This window comes from Pan paniscus, chromosome 3, assembly GCF_029289425.2.
Source record: "Pan paniscus chromosome 3, NHGRI_mPanPan1-v2.0_pri, whole genome shotgun sequence".
NCBI classification, from domain to species: Eukaryota; Metazoa; Chordata; class Mammalia; order Primates; family Hominidae; genus Pan; species Pan paniscus.
This window is the reverse complement of record NC_073252.2, coordinates 86,704,804-86,727,213: the sequence shown is the minus strand read 5'-3', so window position 1 is coordinate 86,727,213 and position 22,410 is coordinate 86,704,804. Positions and strand designations below refer to the sequence as shown.

Sequence of the window (22,410 nt, the reverse complement as noted above, 5' to 3'; positions counted from 1 at the left end):
GAAATATGCTAAGCCTGAAATTAAAAAATAAAAAAGGCTGGAATAAGGTCCTAGTGCTAAAACAAGGATTCAAACTCAGATCTGTCTGACTTCCGAGTACAAAGATGCAATACTGCTAACACAGATGCAAGTTAATGCTGTCCTGCCAAAACTGAAGCTCACCCTGAATAATTTTGGTAACTCTGGGCTCAAGTAATAAAATTTGGGCAGAAATGACAAGCTATATTTAGTGATTCTCACTTTCTTTAATCTTCTGATGTTGCCTCTTTTGAGGGACCAGAAAGTTACACAAGCCCAAGTACACCAGGTTCCACAGCCTAGTACAAAGCCTGATGTCCTCTGAACCCCCCAACAATGTCTTCACTTCTAATCCTATCATAATTTGCAGAACTGTGAAGTACCTGAATGGAAATTTCAGAATGGAGACCCCTCCCAATGGCCTTACTACCTCTTCCAGCCATGGATTCTGAATCCTGTAAGACAAAGTACATCAGAGTCATCCCTGACTGGGTCAGCTCACCAAGGCTATATATACACAGAATTTCACATTCAGTAAAAGTCAAAATTCCCAAATGCAGTCTTAGAATCCTGGCAGGCACACAGACAAATGGGGCTTGGCAGGTCTGGGATTGTTGACAGCTTGGTCCTCACTCTTCCCCTCCAGCCACAAGGCTTAGACAGCAAGGGTGACTCCGTGTTATGCTGCAGCTGCCCGGAGACAGGGCCCAATGCAAACCTCAGCAAGAACTCAGTTCTGACACCAAGAAGATCCCCATGTTACTATGAATTCTGAAATTATAATCTTTTAGATGTCTGGATTTTTCTTTAATTTCTGTAAAGCAATTCAAAGATGCACAGAAATCTTCATGTCAAGCTTCTGATCCTACAGCTTTGAGTATTTCTTGGTAAGCCATTTTGAGGCACTATGATTTTCTATAACTTTTAAATAATTTAAAATTACCAGACAAGATGAGACGAAGGGGAGGGAGAGAGTAAAGGATACATTCCTCCGTAGTGGCAGAAAGCAGTGTGGCTCAAACTTGGATGCACATGCGCCTGCCTAGGGATCTTGTGCTGTAGCTCCAGGGAGTGCCTGATGTTCTGCATTGCTGACAAGCAGCCAGGTGCTGCCGTGTTGCTCGTCCAGGGACCTCACTTTAAATAGAGGGTGCAGACTGCATCCTGGGTGTTTGTGAAAATGAGCAGCTCCACCCATTAATCCAAAACCCTGAGTTAACAGAGACCAGCACATTTGACAACACCCTCGGAGGCCGAATGCTGCCTCAATGCTTGAGATGCAGACAGATGGCTCAGCTGTACGATTTGGGTTACTTACCCTCCAGAAATCTGTTTCTTTTTCTGAAAAGCGGTACCCATGTAATCAGGTGATTATGAAAATTTACTTGGATGACTGTAAAGTGACCACACAGTAAATCCTTAATAGATGATGGTAGGTGGGGTGGTTACTGTCATCAGCCATCAAGGCAAAGATTCTTCCTATCTTGAAGTCCAGCAACACATTCTGAATCCCTGCAAAAAACGAACTGTATTTCCTGGTATCATTTCCCCCACCATCACCCTCTGATCCTTGTTTGTGTGAATCAGAAAGAGAATACAAGTTATTGCTAGCAGGATGAGCAAAGTTCCATGGGAACATCATCCCATTCTCTTGGGGGAATAAGATAAATTGTGACTATTACTATTTTCCAGCAAATCACATCAAAACTTGTGCCACCTTCTTAGAAAAATTAATCCTTGCTAAATTCCTTCTCTCACAGAGCAGGGAAAACCCCTCTAAGCCCACTTCTCCCCAAAACATTTTGGGAGGTCCAGATCTGCTCCAACATGTAAAAAGAATAAACCATTGAGATGGCAGCTGAGACCAACATGGAAATGCCTGAGCTGTGTGGAGTGAAGGAACAGAGTAACCTTTGGATGGATTTCAAAGTCACTTAAGTGTCCCAAAATTTCTGTCTCAGGGTGTATTTTTAACAACTGAAAACTAAACGTCCCCTTGGGAGGGGAGTTGCTCTGATTTTGGCAGCTCCTAATCAACATACTAAATTTCATCGAAACCTGTGGCCAAGGCTGACATTAAGAAGGGACCTGGGGTCCTCCACTCCCTCATCAACCCGTACAGGGGACAACCTGAAGGTGCCATTGCCGAGGCCAGCAATAGGGCAAGCTTTCCCATTCAGGTGACTTTGCAGTCTCATTGAATGAGGCTTTGCATCCCTCCTCTCATTACCTCAGACACTTAGAACTTCTAGGTCTTTTCTCCAATCTGCCAGTGACTTGAACTTGAGAGTCCCTGAACCTGGTTCACAAACATCTGAGTTCCGGAGAACGCCCAGGCATGAAAGGCCAAGAGACTCATTTTTTAACCAAAACAAGACGCTTGGGCTGTGGCAGGTCAGCTCTGTGGGGACCAGAAGCCAGTACCTAGTTGGCACCTGCTGCCGACCTTCGTCCTCAAGAACACCAGCCTCTTATGACCCAGTAGGGAATGGGGTTACAGTGTTTCAGAATCTGCTCTTGCTTTCTGATCCTCCTAATCCTGAAGAAAAGGTGACCACGAAAGACTAATCTGGTTTAGTGTTTGGCTCCATCTGAGGGTGTGTGGGTGTGTATTTTAATTCTTGTTTAAGTTTCTCAGTAAGTTCAACACCAGCAGGAGCTGAATCAGTAATTATCATAGACTGTCTCCAACTCTCATGGGATTAGGCCCAGGAAAATCAGCTTTTAGAAGATCTGAAGACCATGTGATTGTGTGCCCTGCCAAGTATCCAGCCACGCTGGAGGGGGAAAAAAAAAAGATGACATCTGGATTAATTTTCTTGGTGCTACACATAACTAAGGAGTACACACTCCATTATTTTGGGAGGAAATAAAGCACCAAAGCCTGGACTAGCTAATCCATGGGAGAGGCTGTTATTAATACAGATCCAAAGAGTCTGCCCACACTGTAGTGGATGCCTCTTCCAGCACCTATTCTGTTGTATATCCCAGTATCTCACTGCACAAGTAAAGGGCACTACAGATGTTAATGCAAATCCATGCCTGATCAGTGTGGACAAGCAGCCCTGCCTGCATCTGAGGCAGTCTGTGTTAGCATCCCTAAGGAGAGAACTGTAGTCAGAGAGCAACATTTGCCACCCGCTCCATGGGGCTCTGCTCTCATGGGATTCATTCATCACTCATTACCAAAAACCTGGATTGGAAGGCACTGTGGTAGGTTCTGTGTCACTTCCCACTGGAGAACTGCCTTGGTCCAAAATCAGTAGGATAATGTTCACCGTTTTTGAAGAACACAAGGACCTGCTCTCTTTGTCCTCTTCCTTATCACAAACTCCTGTTCTGCTTTGTGAGATCCTGTTCCCCAACAGAAGTCTGTAAGTGGAGCCCAGGAATGGTCCCTATCAATACTCCACAAAGGCACCTCAAAAATGGAGACATTCACAGAGCAGAGTACTCATAACTCATGGAACCTCTGCCACTAACGAAGTTAAGTTAAAGGTAACGTAGGCATCACACTTAGGCACTTTAGAGATATAGTTTAAAATTTGCTTGGTTACATTTTAAGAGTCAAAGACGACAAGACGACCAACACACACATTTCTCATTAAAAGAAAATAATGAAATTCTGAAGAGTAGCTTTGATTTTAATGAAAGTATTTGTTTTTCCTCCAATACTTCACCCTAACATGAAGTATTCTATTCATTGGGTTTCACTGCAAACATATTTTGCTATTCCAGTGTATGCCTCCCTTCACTTTAATCTCTATCATCTGATTAACTACTATGTGTCCATTAATTCCAAACTATGATTCTGGGAGAAATAAACAGATACTAAGCAAAAAAAAAAATTTCCAAAGGACGGGGGATTCCGTGGAAAACTAAATTTGAGAGGAGGTGGAGGGGGGGGAGGAAACGAAGGAAAAGAAGAAGGGGAAGAATGAGAAGGAAGAGAAGAAGGAGGAGAAGGAGGAGAAGAAAAAAGGAGGAGGAGGAGAGGAGAAGAGAAGGAGGAGGAGGAGAAGAAAGAGAAGGAGAAGGAGGAGGAGAAAGAGAAGGGGGGGAGAAGGAGGAGGAGAAGAAGGAGAAGGGAAAGAAGAAGGAGGAGGAGGAGAAAAAGAGGAGGAGAAGGGAAGGAGAAGGAGGAGGAGAAAAAGGACAAGGAAAAGTAGGAGGAGACAGGAGAAAAAGGAGAAGGAAGAGGAGGAGAAGGAAGAAGAAGAAGAAAGAACTAGTAGTCGTTGTGCAATAAAGTTTAACTTTCTTTAAATTAGAGACAGCCAAACTTATATAATACAAATCTCCTTTTTCTTCCTTATTCAAAGTATTTTTCCCACAGGAAGATCTGCTTTTTGCCAACTATTGAGGCCTCAATGCTTACTCATTCCTACTGCTGAGAACACAGAGCTGCTTGCTGAGGAAGGGCCCAACTGTGTGCTGATGGTCTCCCAGGGCCCATGGAGTGGCCTGATGACTTACCTGCCTGCCCGAAGAGGCCCTTCACTTTACCCTATGTCCCAAGATTGTACAGCATGACTGTCTGGGGAGGTGGAGGGGCACAGAGGATTTGTACTCTCATATCTAGCCAGAGACAAAGCCTGGAATCCCAATATTTACTGAAAGCCTGTTGAAATACATGCACTGTGGGATCCTCAATCAGACCTTGGGACAGACATCAGTGGAAAACCTGGTAAAATCAAAAAAAAAGAGTGAAGTTTCATGAATAGTAATTTCCCAATATTGGTTCCTTGGTTTGATAACTATACCATGGTGCTATGTTAACATTTGGGGATACTGAGTGAAAAATCAAATAACTCTGTATTATTTCTGCTACTTTTCTATAGATCTAAAATTATTCAAAAATAGAGTTTCAGAGTGATATTAGCAAGATGGTGGAACAGACAATCCCCCAGCATCACGTCCCTGACAAAAATACAATTAGAAACCATTCAATGACAAGAATACCACCATGAATATACCAGAACTCAGAGGGGAAGCAGAGAAACCACCAAGGCACACAGAATTGAGAGAAGCCATGACAGGTAGGATGAACAGTCATTTAACACTGTGCCACCCCTTCCCCTAAGCTGGCATAGTACCACTCACAGAGATTTTCCCTAGACCCATGGTTGCTAGTGAAGGAGGGAATTGGAGGTGAATATTCGATCTCCCCACTGGTCTAGGAATCTTCATGCGAAGTCCATTCTGGTCCTATTTGATCAGAACCATTGGGAGTGTCAGGAAAGCTTAACTACTTGGGGTGAGCTGGAAACAATGACCTGGGTGTTCATCACAGAAAGCTGATCTCAGCACTCTGATCGGTGGGGATGCCAAGTTAAACAAACTGGCCAGGACCATAGTGCCTCAGGGGCACAATCCAGAGGAAGGCCCAAATCCCCAGCTGGGTTTTCCACAAATCCCAGGTGCGTGAGTGGAGCCTTCCTCTAGCTCAGAAACAACTAAAAGGTCGAGATTAAGTTCCAGTGCCCATTTAAGTCTTCCCCAGACTGGAAAACAACGGCAGGGCAGCAGTGTTGTTTCAGGGCAGCATTTAAACTCTGGTATTTGCTATAAGTCTTCCCCAGACAAGGAAACAATGGCAAGGCAGCAATTTAGTTCCAGAACGTCATTTAATTTTTGATATTCACTGTGCCTTGCGAGACTGGAAATGACAACAGGGCAACAAGTTCATTCCAGTACAGTCGTTTAGTTCCGGTGCTCAATATAAGTCCTCCCCAGAATGGGAAGTGAAATTTGAAAAACAATCCGGAAACAAAAAGAGACAATGACAAAGAAATAGAAAAAATTAAAAGAAATCAAAGAGAAATCCTAAAACTAAGAATACAATAACTGAACTGAAAAACTCCTGAGAAAGCTTTAACGGCAGACTTGATTAAACAGAGGAAATAATTAGCAAGCTTTAAGCCAGAACATATGAAATTACCCAGTCAGAGGAGTAAACAGAAAAGAGAATGAAAACAGTGAAGAAGGCCTACAAAAAATTATGTTACACCATCAAGTGTATGAACCTCCATGTAATTGGAATTCCCACAGCAGACAAGGAAAAAAAAGGCCTAGAAAGTATATTTAAAGAATGAATGGCTGAAAATTTCCCAAATTTAGAGAAAGACGAACAGCATCCAGGTACAGAAGCTGAGAAGTCACCAATCAAATTCAAATGAAAGAGGAATTCTCCCCAAGGCGCATCATAATCAAATTAGCAGAAATCAAAGACAAAGAGAAAAAAACTCCAATCAGCAAGATAAAAGAAACATATCACATCCAATACAGCTTTCAGCAGACTTCTCAGTGGAAACCCTACAGGCCAGGAAAGGGCATGATGTTATATTCAAAGTGCTGAAGAAAATGTCAACCAAGAATACCCTACCCAGCAAAGCTATCCTTAAAACACAAAGGATAAGAAACACAAACATACATACAAAAGCTGAGGGAATTAATCAACACCATACCCATTTTATAAGAAATGCTAAACAGAGTTCTGCAATCTGAATATAATGGGTGCTAACATGTAATAGGAAAACATCTAGCTGGATATGGTGGCTCATACCTGTAATCCCAGCACTTTGGGAGGCTGAGGTGGGCGGATCACTTGAGGCCAAGAGTTTAAGACCAGCATGGCCAACATAGCAAAATCCCATCTCTATTAAAAAAAAAAAAAGTAATAAACAAGACATCTGAAGGTATAAAACTCACTGGTAAAAGTAATAAAACAGACAAAATCAGAATAATACTGTAAATGTGGAAAGTAAACCGCTTATATCACAAGTCTGAAAACTAAAAGACAAAACTATTAAAAACAATAATAACTGTACAAATTGGTTAAGGATAGGCAATATAAAAACATGTAAATTTTTTAACAAAAAGTCAAAATGTGGGGGGTGGATTAGACTAGAGTTTATTTTTCATAGTTTTCCTTGTAATAAAAGTTAAATCATTATCAGTTTAAAATAACCTGTTACAATTCTTAGATGTTTTTGTAAGCCTCTTGGTAACCACAAAGCAAAAACCTATAATAGATGTGCTAAAAATAAAGAGCATAGAATCAAAACACGTTACTAGAGGAAATCACTTAATCACAAAGAAATATAGGAGGAAAGGAAAAACAGAAGAAAGGATCTACAAAACAACCTAGAAACAAGTAACAAAATGGCAGTAGTAAACCCTTAACTATCAATAATAGTCTTGACTATAAAGGGATTAAATTCTTAAACTAAAAGACATCCAGAGGCTGAATGGATTTTTTTAAAAAAATACAAGACCAAAGTCTATGCTGTCTATAAGAAACTCACTTCACCTATAAAGACACCCAGACTGAAAGTGAAGATATAGAAAAAGATATTCCATGCAAATGAAAACCAAAAAAGAGCAGGAGTAGCTACAATTATATCAGATTAAGAATGATTAAAAAAAAAAAGACAAAAAGGATCCCTTTATAATGATAAAGGGGTCAATTCAGCAAGAGGATGTAACAATTGTAATATGTATCCAACACCAGTGCACCCAAATATATAATACCAATATTAATAAACCTAAAGGGAGAAACTGAATGCAATACAATAATAGAGGACTTCAATAACTCACTTTCAGCAATGGGCAGGTAATTCTGACAGAAAATTAACAAGGAACATTGGAGTTAAATCGCATTTCAGATCAAACAGACCTAATAGACACTTATGGAACACTCCATCGAACAGCTGCAGAATACATATTTTTCTCAAAAGCAAATGGAACATTCTCCAAGACAGACCCAATTCTTAACAAATTTTTATTTTTATTTATTTATTTATTTATTTTTTTGAGATGGAGTCTCGCTCTGTTGACCAGGCTGGAGTGCGGTGGCACGATCTCGGCTCACTGCAAGCTCCACCTCCCGGGTTCACTCCATTCTCCTGCCTCAGCCTCCCGAGTAGCTGGGACTACAGACGCCTGCCACCACACCTGGCTAATTTTTTGCATTTTTACTAGAGACGGGGTTTCACCGTGTTAGCCAGGATGGTCTCGATCTCCTGACTGTGATCCGCCCACCTCGGCCTCCCAAAGTGTTGGGATTACAGGCGTGAGCCACCACGCCCGGCCAACAAAGTTTTAAAAGTTGAAATCATATCAAGTATCTTTTCTGACCACAATGGAATAAAACCAGAAATCAATAACAGAAATAATGTTGGATACTGTACAAATTCATGAAAATTAACATGCTTCTGAACAATCAATGGGTCTATGAAGAAATTTAAAAGGAAATCTAAAAATTCCTTGTGACAAATGAAAATGTAAGCACAACATACCAAAACCTATGTGATACAGCAAAAACAGTTCTAATGGGGAAGTTTATAGGAATAAACACCTCCATCAAAAAATAGAAGCATTTCAAATAAACAATCTAACCATGCATCTCAAGGAAACAGAAAAGCAAGAACAAACCAAACCCAAAATTAGTAGAAGGAAAGAAATAATAAAGATCAGAGCAGAAATAAATTGAGACTAAAAAAAATACAGAAGAACAAAAGTTGTTTTTTTAAAAAAATAAGCAAAATCAACACACCATTATGTAGACTATTTAAGAAAAAAAGCGAGAAGGCCCAAATAAATAAAATCAGAGAAAAAAAAAGAAGACATTACAACTTATACCACAAAAATACAAAGAATCATTAGGACCATTATGAACTATATGACAACAAATTAGAAAACCTAGGAAAAAAAGATAAATTCCTAAATACATACAACCTACCAGGATTGAACTATGCAGAAATACGAAACCTGTAAGACCAACAATGAGTAACAAGATTGAACCAGTAATAAATCTTCCCATCAAAAAAAACAAATCAAAACAACACAAAAAAACCCAGAACCTGACAGATTCACTGTTGAATCCTACCAAACATTTAAAGAAGAGCTAATACCATTTCTATCCAAACTATTCTAGAGAATTAAAGAGAAGGGAATACTTCTATGAGGCCAGCATTACCCTGATATCCAAACCAGACAAGGATATAACAAAAAAACGATCTGATATCTCTGATGAACATAGATGCAAAAAATCCTCAAGAAAATACAAGCAAACTAAATTCAACAACACATTAGAAAGATCTCACATGATCAAGTAAGATTCATCCCAAGGATACAAGGATAACATACACAAATCTATAAACGCAATACATCACATTAACAGAATCAAGAAAAACCATAAAATCATTTCAACAGGTGCTGAATAAAGTATTCACTAAAATTCAACATCCCTTCATAATAAAAACTCTCAAAAAACTAGGTATACAAGGAACATACTTTAAAACAATAAAGCCCATATATGTGGCAAAATCCTGTCTCTACAAAAAATACAAAAATTAGCTGGGTGTTGGGGTGGCTCACAGCTGTAGTCCCAGCTACTCAGAAGGCTGAGATGGGAGGATTGCTTGAGCCCAGGAGGCAGAGGTTGCAGTGAAACAAGATCATACCAACCACCAGACTCTAGCCTGGGTGACAGAGCAAGACTCTGTCTCCATAATAAGAGGAAAACTGAAAACATTTCCTCAAAGATCTGGAAGAAGATAAAGATGCCCACTTTCACCACTTTTATTCAACACAGTACTAGAAGTCCTAGCCAGGGCAATTAGGCAAGAAAGAAGCGGCATCCAAATTGGAGAGGAAGAAGCCTTGTTCTTCCTCTCACAGGCAAGAACATGTATCCTTGTTCACAGGCAACATGATCTCATATTTAGAAAAATATAAAGACTCCACCAAAAACTATTAGAACTGAAAAATTCAGTACAGTTACAGGATACAAAATCAACATACAAAAATCAGTAGCATTTCTATACACCAATAGCTAACAATTTGAAAAATCAAGAAAACAATCCTATTTACAATAGCTACAAAAAATTAAATACCCAGGAATAAATTTAACCAAAGTGAGGGATCTCTATAATGAAAACATAAAACACTGATGAAAGAAATGGAAGAAGACAAAAATAAATGGAAAGATTTCCCATGCTCATGGATTGAAAGAGCTAATACTGTTAAATATCTATAGTACCCATGGCAATCTACAGATTCAATGCAAGCCCTATTAAAATACCAATAAAATTCTTCACAGAAATAAAAAAAAACTATCCTAAAATTCGTATGTATCACAAAAGACTCCTAATAGCCAAAGCAACCCTGAGAAAAAAAAGCTGAAGGCATCACATTACCTGACTTAAAAATATACTACAGGCAGGGCGCGGTGGCTCATGCCTGTAATCCCAGCACTTTGGGAGGCCGAGGCGGGCGGATCATGTGGTCAGGAGATCGAGACCATCTTGGCCAACACGGTGAAACCCTGTCTCTACTAAAAATACAAAAATTAGCTGGGTATGGTGGCAGGCGCCTGTAGTCCCAGCTATTTGGGAGGCTGAGGCAGAAGAATGGCATGAACCCAGGAGGTGGAGCTTGCAGTGAGCCAAGATAATGCCACTGCACTCCAGCCTGGGTGACAGAGCGAGACTCCGTCTCAAAAAAAAAAACTACAAAGCCATACGAACCAGAACAACATGGTACTGGCATGAAAACAGGCACATACATAGACCGATAGAACAGAATAGAGAACCCAGAAATAAATTCACATGTTTACAACCAAGTCATTTTTGACAACGGTGCCAAGAACATACATTAGAAAAAGGACAGCCTCTTCAATAACTGGTGCTGAGAAAACTGGATATCCATATGCAGAAGAATGAAACTAGATTCCATACCTCTCACTATGTATAAAAAACAAATCGAAATTGATGAAATTAAGACCTGAAACTGTTATATAAAACTACTAGAAGAAAAACATTGGGGAAATGCTTCAGGACACTGGTCTGAGCAAAGATTTTTGGGTAAGACCTCAAAAGCACAGGTAGCAACAGCAAGAATAGATAAATATGATTACATAAAGCTAAAAAGCTTCTGCACAGGAGTGGGAACAATCAACAGAGTAAAGATACAACCTACAGAATGGGAGGAGATATTTGCAAACTGTCTATCCAATAAAAGATTAACCAGAATGTATAAAGAACTCAAACAATTCAAGAGTAAAAAAAAATGTGATTTAGAAATGGGCAAATGATCTAAATAGACATTTCTCAAAAGAAGACATATAAATAGCCAACAGGTATTTGAAAAAATACTCAATATCACTAATAATGAGGGAAATGAAAATCAAAACCACAGTGAGATACCATCTCATCCTTGTTAAAATGGCTGTTATCTAAAAGACAAAAAATAACAGACACTGGCAGGAATGCAGAGAAAGGGGAATGCTCACACCCTTTGGTGGGAATGTAAATTAGTGCCAGTATAGAAAACAGTATGGAGATTCCTCAAAAAACTAAAAATAGATCTACTATATGATCCAGCAATCCCACTACTGCGTATATGCCCAAAATTTGAAAGGAAATCAGTATGTCAAAGAGACATCTGCATTCCCAAGTTTGTTGCAGCACTGTTCACAATAACCACGATATAGACTCAACCTAAGTATCCATCAACAGATGAATGGATAAAGAAAATGTGGTCTATAAACATGAGGGAATATTATTCAGTCATGAAAAAAGAATGAAATCTTACCATTTGCAGCAACATGGATGGAACTGGAGGTCACGATGTTAACTGAAATAAGCCAGGCACAGAAAGACAAATATTGCATGTTCTCATTCACATGTGGGAGCTAAGAAATTTGCTCTCATGGAGGTAGAGAATAGAATCATAGTTACCAGAGGCTGGGCAAATACTAGGAGGAGAGGGATAAAAAGAGGTTGGTTAATGGGTACAAAAATAACAGTTAAATGGAATAAGCTCTATTGTTTGATAGCACAATAGGGTGGCTATAGTTAATAATTTATTGTATGTTTAAAAATAGCTAGAAGATTTGGAATGTAACCAACAAAAAGAAATGATAGATGTTTTGATATCTTAATTACCCAGATTTAATCATTATGCATTCATTGTATGCTTGTATCAAAATACCACAAGTACCCCATAATACGTACAACTATGTACCAATAAAAAAGTATTCAAAAATAAAAAGCTTATTAATAAAAGAAAAAAAAAGTCTTCTGAAAAAAAGAATTCTACAGAGAAGGATCCCCTAAAGGGTATGAAGTCCATCCCTCTCTCAGTGTTTTACAAAGGGGCCTGTCTTAGTCCAGTCAAGCCACTATAACAAAATGCCAAACACTAGGTAATTTACAACAGAAAATCATTTTTCACAGTTCTGGAGGCTGGGAAATCCAAGATCAAAGCACTGGTGGTGTCTGGCGAGGGCCTACTTTCTCACAGATTGTGCCTTCTTGCTGTGTCCTCACATGGTAGGGAGGGCAAGGCACCTCTCTGGGTTCTCTTTTATAAGGGAACTAATACCACTCATGAGGGTTCTGCCCTTATGATATAATCACCTCCCAAAGACCTCACCTCCTAATACCATCATCTTGGGGGCTAGGTTTCAACACATAAATTTTAAGAGGGAAACAAACATTCAGACCATAGCAGTGCCCACTGGCATCTTGGGCAGGATAAAGAGGAATTGTTCTATGCAATGCAAGGCATTAAGCATACCTGGTTCCTGGCTACTAACTACCAACAGAGACCTCCAGCTTCACTTGAGACCCACTGCAAATGACATGAGAACTGCACTGATCACTAAATTGCACACTGGCAGCAAAACAAAATTCAGTGTGATGTCTTTGCAGATACGTGGAACTCGGTGCGATGTCTTTGCAGATATGTGGTCAAAGAAGTTACCTGCCACATTACAACATTCCTTTTTATTTGGCTACTGAGCAGCCTTAGTCCAATTTGTTGCCCATCTCTAGCAGCTGGGCGTAACACAGATTAATGGTCAAGTCCAGGTCCCACTATTTTGTGATAATGAGCAACTATTTTCTCTAATTAATTCCTTCATGTGAAAAACTGGGATAACGGTAATTCTAAGTACTGAGAGCTTATTATGTGCTAAGCGCTATTCTATATGCTTTCCATTAATTCATTTAATCCTCACAACAACTCCATGAGGTAGGCACTATTTCTGTTCTCATTTTGAAGAGGAAGAAAATGAGACATAGGTTAAGAAACCTGCCCAAGGTCAAACAGCTAGTAAATAGCAGAGCCAGGAGGACCCTGGTAATGGCAATTAAACTAGTTAGTGCATAGCAAATGTTGGTGCAGGATCTCATATGGGTCTGGTACACTGCACACAATTAATACAGGTTAGTTATTATTAGGTCGAAACCTTAGTATTAATATCTACTTCTGTGGGTTAATCTTAGTTAAAACTTGATTTTCTTACCTCTGAGGCAAATAAGCCCAAACAGTTGTTCTCTCTGATTCAACATCAAATTATGACTCAAGTTCCTCCTAACACTTCAAGAAGGTTTTTCACTCTGTTACTGTAATTTTTGCAAGTCTGGTCTCATAAGGATTGGTAAGTTTTTTTCTGTAAAGGGCTAGATAATATGTTAGGCATTGTAGGCCATCCAGTCTCTGTCATGTATCCTTCCATTTTTAAAGTTTTCAACCCTTTTAAAATGTAAAAACCATTTTAGCCCATGGGCCATAGTTTGCCAACCCCTGCTCTCTGGGATTATTAATAAGAGTACCATATAAAACATCAAGAGACTTTCACATGGAGTAGATGGAACTATCAGAATTTTCTAATTGCCTCATTACACTGTCATTGATCCCCACCCACCACAATAAAGTTGCCAGATAATTTCATTAAAGTGGTAAATGTCTAAAACAATGAAGAAGCATCTGAAAGTTTTCAGGGGAGGGAAGGTTGGTAGGTGGGTAGGCAAATCCAGAAATGCCTATGCAGAAGATTTAAGTCTTCTAAAGCACTGGTAATGAAGGGGAAAAGGAAACTATCTTAGAAAAATCATAGTGTTTTAGAAGCAGCACAAGATTTCATTCATGCAACAAATCTTTAGAAATATGTATTGGGTATCTCTATGTTCAGGCACTCTCTCAGTAATGGAATTATAAAATTTTAGAGCTCAAAGTAACCTTAGAAATTATCTGATCCAATCTCATTTCATGGATGAGAATTCTGAGGCCTCAAAGTTAGTTAAAATAATTTGGCAATTTCTGTGCAAAATTAAATGTAGTGGGGTTTGTTTTTAACCCCTCAAATGTAGCACTTATGTAGATTATTAAATGTTTGTTGAATGGAGCTTATTAATGGAAAGCTCCTATTCTCTTTACCACCTTTAAACCACCTTTTTAATCTGGCAAAACAATACATTTTACTTGCTTTACCAATTTACTTAAAATCCTTTCTTTTTTTTTTTTTTTTTGCTGTGTCTCACAAACTTTTGGTGTGCTTAAATGGCCTAACAATCACCAATCACTAAATGAACCAGTCTCTGATCCACCTTTAGTGTCTCCTTCTCCCTGCAGGCTCCTACCACCTCCACTCACTCCCCCTACCTCTCCTCAGACACTCTTCTCTAGTTCTGCTGCTGCCACTGTCACTGCTGTCTCAGCTCCTGTCTTTCTGCTTCAGTCCTTCCCACCTCAATACCTCCAGATTTAGACCATCCACATTTTCCTTCTTAAGACCCGGCTCAGGTCTTATCACCCTCAGGTTCTGAACATTGAAACAAATCCTACTTGGCTACTACTAAAGTTCCGGTGTTAGGCTAGTTCCTCAGCCCCAAATCTACCTTCTTTCTCCCAAGTCTTACTTACCATTATTTACTATTATTTGCCTATTTCCTCTGATGTTCCCTTCAAACTGTTCTTGGCTCTTGCCTAAATATGCCCCAATGTTTGAGCCTTTGCTAAAGCATCCCTCTCCATGAGAAACACCTTTTCGTCCATCCCAACCTTCAAAAACTTCATTCTTCCTTAATGCCATCTGCTCCTTGCCCCTGCCTTCTTCTCCATTTCTGCAGCACTTGGCTCTACTTTCTTATGCAGGAATCAAATCTGACCTTCTATTAGATTATCTGAGTATATGACCTAATGCTTCTACTGAAAGCAAGCTATCCATTCTGCAAGTACAATAAGAAATAGTTTTAAGTTAAAACACCAAATTTATTGCATAATATTGAACTATATGCACACACATAGAAAATAAACATTTCATATAACTGTATATATATTTTTAATCCTGTATTTATAAAGACTGAAAAACTACCAATTTAGCAATTGGAATAAGTTTTAAAAACAAAAAGAAAAAGCAAAAATCTACAATCCTTCATCAAGATTTGATGCTTTATCACAGTTCATAAATACTTCATTTTATATAAATAAGTCTTTTCTCTAGTTACTAGGAATTTAAAATTAGACTTACATGGATTCTTTAATCATGTAGAATTTTCTTACTCCATGATGAGGAAGGTTGAGCATGTCATTATTTTTAAAATACATATATTTGATTTAAACACCATCCCCCCTAAAATCCCACTGTAAACAAACATTTTGAATGTGATAAAGTTTCATAATAAAGAACGTCCTTAAATCTTAGCAATTAGGGAAGAGGAAAAAAAATCTGAGTAAAAATTTTGCAATTTAAATAAAAATTGAAAAAAAGGCTGCATGCATCCACTAGAAGGAGAGGAGAGGAAGGGAGCACTGAGTCAAGTAACAGAGAATGGGATAAAATAAAGAAGAAACGAAAGGAAAATCAGGGAGGACGCAGGGTACGAAAAGGAGAAAATAAGGGAAGGGAGGAAGGAGAAAATGGTAGAGGACATAAGGTGATAGAAAAAGGGAAAGTAAATTTATTATTTCTACTTTTCTTGGACAATATAGAGACTCAAAATAGTTAATGCAACTTGCTCCAAAAGCGAGAGTGCAAGAGGTGGTGGGTCTATCAATTAACCTTATTGTCAAAGGGACAAGGATGAGCAAGAAAAAATTAGGCTCAGCTGCAACGAATGCTAAGCTGCTCTGCACATCTTTTAAAAGGTCTAGGAAATAGGCACAGCCATGGGAAAGTTGCTATTCCCTCAAGAACTTTTTAAAAGCAAGATATGTTTATATAGGCTCCCATAAATTCTTAGGAGTTCTGCCAAAATAATGGACCCAGACTCAGCTTTTTGGAATTGGGAGTTTCTGAAGCAGTCCTTTCCTCCTTTGGGTTAAAGGAGGGCTGCAACAAGCCAGAGGCATTTCCAAGTGTACAGAGGAAGGTGATGTTCTCGCATGCGCAGATAAAAAAGGACAGGTCAGTCTAAATCATTCTTATAGAGGAATGAGAAGTTAGGAGAAGGACAAGGAAGCACTGTGAGAAAAGATCAGGGCTGAGAGAAACATTTGGGAAATTAAAGTTTAAAAATCCACTGCCATTTCATCCAGCAGAGTGCAACACATTCACAAGTGCAAGGAATACTGGGTAGTTTGGTTTAAAACAAAAACAAAAACACCTCCCATACAAGGGCCAATTTTTCACCCCATCCCCAACCTCTAATTTTTCAAAAAGGTTGTTTACTGCTATACAATCCCAGAAACACATCAACCAGGCTCAGTATTTAAAAGTCCCAACCCACTTAGACAATAAAAAAATAGAAATCACTCCCCATGATTTTCTGTATAGGCCTCAATGTGGACACTGAGGAACGAAGGGAAATACTGGACAAGCTGAGAAGCCTCAGGCCAAACTAAACCCCTCATAGTTGTCAAGGGCCTGGGTCAGCCGGGCACTCAGAATCTCTTTGCTGCTGTACTTGGGGAGGTCAAGAAGGTTGTAGCAAGTGTGGGCCACCGGCAAGTACTCCTCCCCGCTGGCTGTGGACTGGATGACAATCTGCAGACTGGCCATGCCGTAGATGGGAATCCGATCGCTGCCTGTCAGGAACACTGGGGAGAACGAGAAATGGCATTAGCAGCTAAGCAAACGGAAAATGGATCTCAGAGATCCTTCTGGCAACAGGAGAGGAAGGCATGACACCCTGTGGCTTGCATGAGAAGTACAATTACATTTATGTGCCAATATGCATCCTGTGGAATGATAATTAGATGCCATTAAGAAAAAAAAAAGGCCTCAATCAAATGTACGCCCTCACAAATGTTAGATTTCACAAAATCAAAGAGGGAAGGAATTGCTGTCATAGGAAAAGAGGAGCTGATCTTAAGGGGAAAACAGAAGAAGACTGAAGTCTCTGACCTCAGGGTCTCCTCTCACCTCAAGTGCCTGATGCCTGTACCACCTTGTCTACGGAATTCCATTTAGGATCTATTTGCTCTCCTTTCCACGTCTCCATTTTTCTTAAACCCGAAGAGCTGACCCAAACATTATGTTAGACATTGCACTCTTGTGACATGCACTGTGACTTGGCAAAAGAGAGAGAGGGAGACAGACAGAGAAAGACAGCCAGCTGTCTTTCCTTGTTTTCTAGTGCTGAACAACACTCTCATAGTTGAATTGCTGGAAATTACTATAAGAAAATCATTAGTTAAGAAGCACTTTCAAATAACCTGCCATTCCCTGAGGCTGTGATACATAAAGTTTCTTGCCAAAAATCTCCAGAGTTAACAAACATTTCTGTAAGTCTAATGAACAGAAAGTGCCATTTTCTAGGGAAATTCCAGGACCATGAGCAGGCATCTCTTGAATGTCACAGCCCTACAAGCTCACTTGGCAAACCTTAACCTGTCATTCAGCTCTTCCACTACTGCTTCTCAATAGCCAATGCAGCCAGGCAGAGGAGAAGTGGTCCCTCTTTTTAAGAATTCTTGTGTAAGATCTCCACTTCCTCTCATCCTTGCTCCCATGTGAGCAGCAGAACCTGTTAAGTCCTACATTAATACTAATATATGCTCCAACTTATAAAGCAAAATAGACTGCCTATCAAACCCTGTGCTTTGATTTTACATGACTAAAATTCCATACTATGCACTAGCTAATTTCTGACGCTGATTACACACAGACACAAACTGAGAAATATTTCAACCATTTTTAAAAGGCTGAATTTGTTCATGTAAATTAGAATTCATTCTCCTTTCCAAAGGTATTATTACCCTTCTCAAATGTCATTCAGCCAGCCACAAAGGTCTACATATTGTATGATTCAATTTGCATGAAATATCCAGAATAGGCAAATCCATAGAGACAGAAAGACTGGTGGGGGAGCTGGGAAGAAATGGAGAATGACTGCTAATAGGTATGGGGTTTCTTTTTTGAGGTTATGAATGTATTCTACAATTGACTGTGTGTTAGTTTCACAACTGTGTGTACACTGAAATATACACTTTAAATGAGTATGGTATATAAATTATAGCCCAATAAAGCTGCTATAAATCACACCTTCCCAGTTCCATCTGGATACTTTGTAATATATTTTAAAGGCTAGAGAGATAAGAGAGGTTAATCCAAACAATTTGACTTCATAAATGTAATACTTGAATAACTTACATATAAAATAATTGGTATTTTTAGAATAATTTAAAAATCAGGCCAGGCGTGGTGGCTCACACCTGTAATCCCAGCATTTGGGGAGGCCAAAACAGGCGGATCACTTGAGGTCAGGAGTTCAAGACCAGGACCAGTCTGGGCAACATGGTGAAAGCCCATCTCTACTAAAAATATAAAAATCTGCCAGGCATGGTGGCAGGTGCCTGTAGTCCTAGCTACTTGGGAGGCTGAGGCATGAGAATCATTTGAATCCAGGAGGCGGAGGTTGCAGTGAGCTGAGATCACACCACTGCACTCCAGCCTGGGCAACAGAGTAAGACTCTGTCTCAAAAAAAAAAAAAAAAGAAAGAAAGAAAGAAAGAAAAGAAAAATCAGTGAGATGCTTCTTTTCTTCCTCTCATGCAACCCCTCTTGTTAGGCAACAGATCTGGATTAACAACCTATATTGTGCCTGAGATAACATTAAGACAAAAAACATACATATAGTGAATTACCTGGTCTTTACCATTTAAATGAGTTAAGCCTCAGCTGTGGAGCATATCATCCTATACTGTATGTAAGATTAAAATGTAGACAAATACCATATTGAGATTACTGATACTTACAGAGAAACTTCTTCTTCTTTTCCAATGGAAACTCATGAAATGTTTCCCAAAATAGTTTTACAGTGGGATGTGTGGCCGAGTAATCTCCCTTGTAGATGGCAGTCTGTCCAAAAAAGAGAAAAAGAAAAAAATGTATCTTGGAAGAATATTATAGTGGACATTATATATCATTTGCATTTGAGGCTAAGAAATAAGTGCTGAGATACAGGACACCTCTAAATCTAACTCAACCACAGTATGCTTGGAACGAGACCAGGCTCTGGGAACACCTCCCCAAGCTGCTGCTGCTTCGCCAGAGTTAAAGGAGTTAAAGGATCTTTTGTGCTTACCTCTTCCAGTTCTTCCCAGTTGTAGTTGCTGTTCCCCACCATCATAGCCCTCAGTTCTGAAGGCTGGAAGAGCTCAAGTACTTTGCCACCACACACCTTTAGGAAGCCACTAGAGAAGGCTGTGTACCATTCATGAACTGAGATTTGGAAGACATAATTCACATAAGCATCCACAAATTCCTGCCTGCCAGAACACAAAAGAAAATACATTTAGCTCAAAGTCTTGTAAAGCTTATGAAGTTACCCTTCTACACTGAGATTGGGAGTGATAAAAAATGGAATTTCATCAAATTCTCAAATCAGGAGGCATCCTAAGGCATCATATAGGTTACCAGCTCTCCTCTCCTCCCTCTCCATCCCCAGCCCTAACTAACATTCCACCAAGTGCCTCAGGTGATCCAAGGCAGGATAAGCCAGATAGGAAGGGGAGCAGGCCAGGTATATAGAACTAAACTACTGGCTTTACCTGAGGTATTCCAGTTTTCATGTTAAAAGTCCTGCTTAAAATTTAGTGTGGAAAAAATAGTAAGACCTTTTCTGCTTAAAATAAAAAGTCTAGGATAACAGTTCTAGGCCATTTTCCCTATCCTCAGAAACAAATAAAGCTAAACCACTTGATACTTGTATCCTCACCTATTTTAAAAGGTTCATTTTATAACTCCTTGTTTATAAAACCTTTACCTCTGGGAAGAACCATCTCAAATAAAGGCTCCATCTCACTAATAATCAGGCAAATGCAAATGAAGACGAGTGAATTGTCATTTGCACTCATCAGACTGGCCTAAGTTTAAAAATGAGATTATATCAATATGGTGAAGGTGTGGGGAAAACAGAAACCTCATAGGCAGCTGGTAGGAAGATCAACTGAAATGATGGGAACCATATCGCAACCATGGAAATATATAAAGATCAACCAAATGAGAAGAGCAAAGGCTATTTTTTCAGAGCTGCTATAGCAAGAGAGTCAGCCACTGTCACTTGTGTTGTGGCAGAGACTCAAAATCAAGCAGAGGAGTGGAAAAGCTTTACAGTGGAAAGAGGGAAGGCTTCAGGTACACTCTGATTGGAGGCTGCTAGTCTGGGGAAGCTGCAGGTGGGCTAACTAGAAGTGGGGCATCCTATGTGACTGGTTAAGGGTGTGTATTTGGCTTTCTCTGGTTGGCCCTAAGTTGGAAGTAGGAACAAAAATTAGGGAAGCTGCTGATTACTAATCACATCCTGGCCTATTTGGGCCCACTGTTACAGAAGTTATCGAGAGAGATGGCAATCAGGCTGCCTGCAAGTCTGACTTATAGCAGGCTGGCTTCCTGGGCTGCTTATTGCAGATAAGAGGTTGGTTTCCCGGGCAGGTTGCTGCAGATTGTGGGTCTCAGCTCCATGTTTATTTATATATGGCCTGGCCATTGTCCATAGGAATATTCAGTCTCTCACAAGTGGAAATATAAACTGTGAACCTAGACATAAACATTTTGGGGGGAAATTCTGTCAATATCTAGAGAAGTTGAAAATGTAAATACCCTTGACCATGCCACTGTGCTAGCGGGTAGGTAATGCAGAGACGCTAACATGTGTGCACAAGAAGATGAGTGCAGGGAAGTTTACTGCAGCATTTTCTTGCAATACAGAGAATTTAGAGAAACAACACTAAATATCCATTAATATGAACATGGACAAGGAAAAGATGGTAGAGTCATATGATGGAAACCATAAAGCAGAGCACTTTGATGGAATTAACTAGATCTAAACTTAGCAAAATGAATAGAATCTCAAGAACAATGCTGAGTGAAAATCGAGTATTTGCATGTTCAGTAAAATATGATGGCATTTATGTAAGTTGTGTTTTAACACTTAAAACAATGCTACTTATAAAAGGTAGTAGCTCTGTCACTTAGAGCTTGTGACCCTTGGGCAAGTTATTTAACTTCTCCATGCCTGTGTCCTCATTTGTAAAATGGGGAGAGTAAGAGTAGATAACACATGGGACTGCTTTAGGATTAAATGAGTGAATACATGTAAGAGTGCTTAAACCAAGGCTGGTGTATAACAATTACTTTGTAAGTATTAACTAGTATTATCGTATTGTTTATGGATATGAGATTTTTCTTATGAGTATGAAATTATAAATATGATGCATACATAAGATGTGTAAGTGTTCATTTTTAAAAACAAAGACATTAATGTAAAAAGATCTTTGTCTAGCCAGGTGCAGTGGCTCATGCCTATAATCCCAGCACTTTGGGAGGCTGAGGCAGGCAGATGGCTTCAGCCCAGAATTCAAAACCAGCCTGGGCAACATGGCAAGACCCAGTCTCTACAAAAAATTAGCCAGGCCTGATGGTGCATGCCTGTAGTCCCAGCTGCTCAGAAGGCTGAGGTGGGAGAATCACCTGAGCCCAGGAGGTCAAGGCTGCAGTGAGCCATGATCACGCCACTGTACTTCAGCCCGGGTGACAAAGCAAGACCCTATCTCAAAAAAAAAAAAAAAAAATCTGTTTTAACATACATGTTTATTATAAAAAGTATAAAAACATAAAAAAACCATATCAAATTCATAAGAGTTTTGTCTGTGTAAGAAAGAAGGGCGGGAAGAGGGGAATGGAATTAAGGGTATGTACAACAGTATCAGTAATTTGGAATTAAGGGTATGTACAGCGGTATCAGTCATTTTTTTCTTTTATTAAAAAATCTGAAGCAAATACCTGTTGACTGTGGATCATATATGCAAATGTTTGTCACATTAACTTTTTGTATTTTAGATTAAAAACAATTTTAAAACTTCACATCATGAAGATAGTTATTTACTACTTATCCATCACTGTAATTTAATACTTCATAAAGCTACATTTGAATTATTGGGTTTCCTCCAAGCAGATAGTTTTTACATGTTCACCATCCACACCAATAACTAGCCAACAAATGGTGTAATACAGTGGATAAGTGAGGCAGACAGGGGTTCAAATCCAGGCTCTGCCATCTTCTGTATCTAACTAGTAAGCCTCCCTTTTCCCATTTTTAAAATGGTATAACTGTGCAATCTTTAAAATAAAGCCACTAATGTAAAAAGATTATTGTA

The 22,410-nt window shown here is 39.3% G+C and overlaps 1 protein-coding gene across 3 annotated transcripts in view; it reads right to left on the bottom strand.

Moving 5' to 3' along the window:
* Positions 1-22,410, bottom strand: part of HERC3 (HECT and RLD domain containing E3 ubiquitin protein ligase 3) — a 135,884-nt gene that overhangs the window by 4,937 nt on the left and 108,537 nt on the right. For 2 of the 3 annotated variants that reach the window (XM_003811275.5, XM_008963664.5), the window contains 3 exons: positions 19,338-19,521; positions 19,009-19,111; positions 402-16,848 (listed from right to left, as the gene is read on the bottom strand). In XM_003811275.5, the coding sequence (XP_003811323.1) occupies positions 16,640-16,848; positions 19,009-19,111; positions 19,338-19,521 (496 nt within the window). In that variant the 3' untranslated portion in view covers positions 402-16,639. The remainder of the gene's footprint in view (positions 1-401; positions 16,849-19,008; positions 19,112-19,337; positions 19,522-22,410) is intronic. The other variant, XM_063603570.1, reaches the window with a different exon arrangement.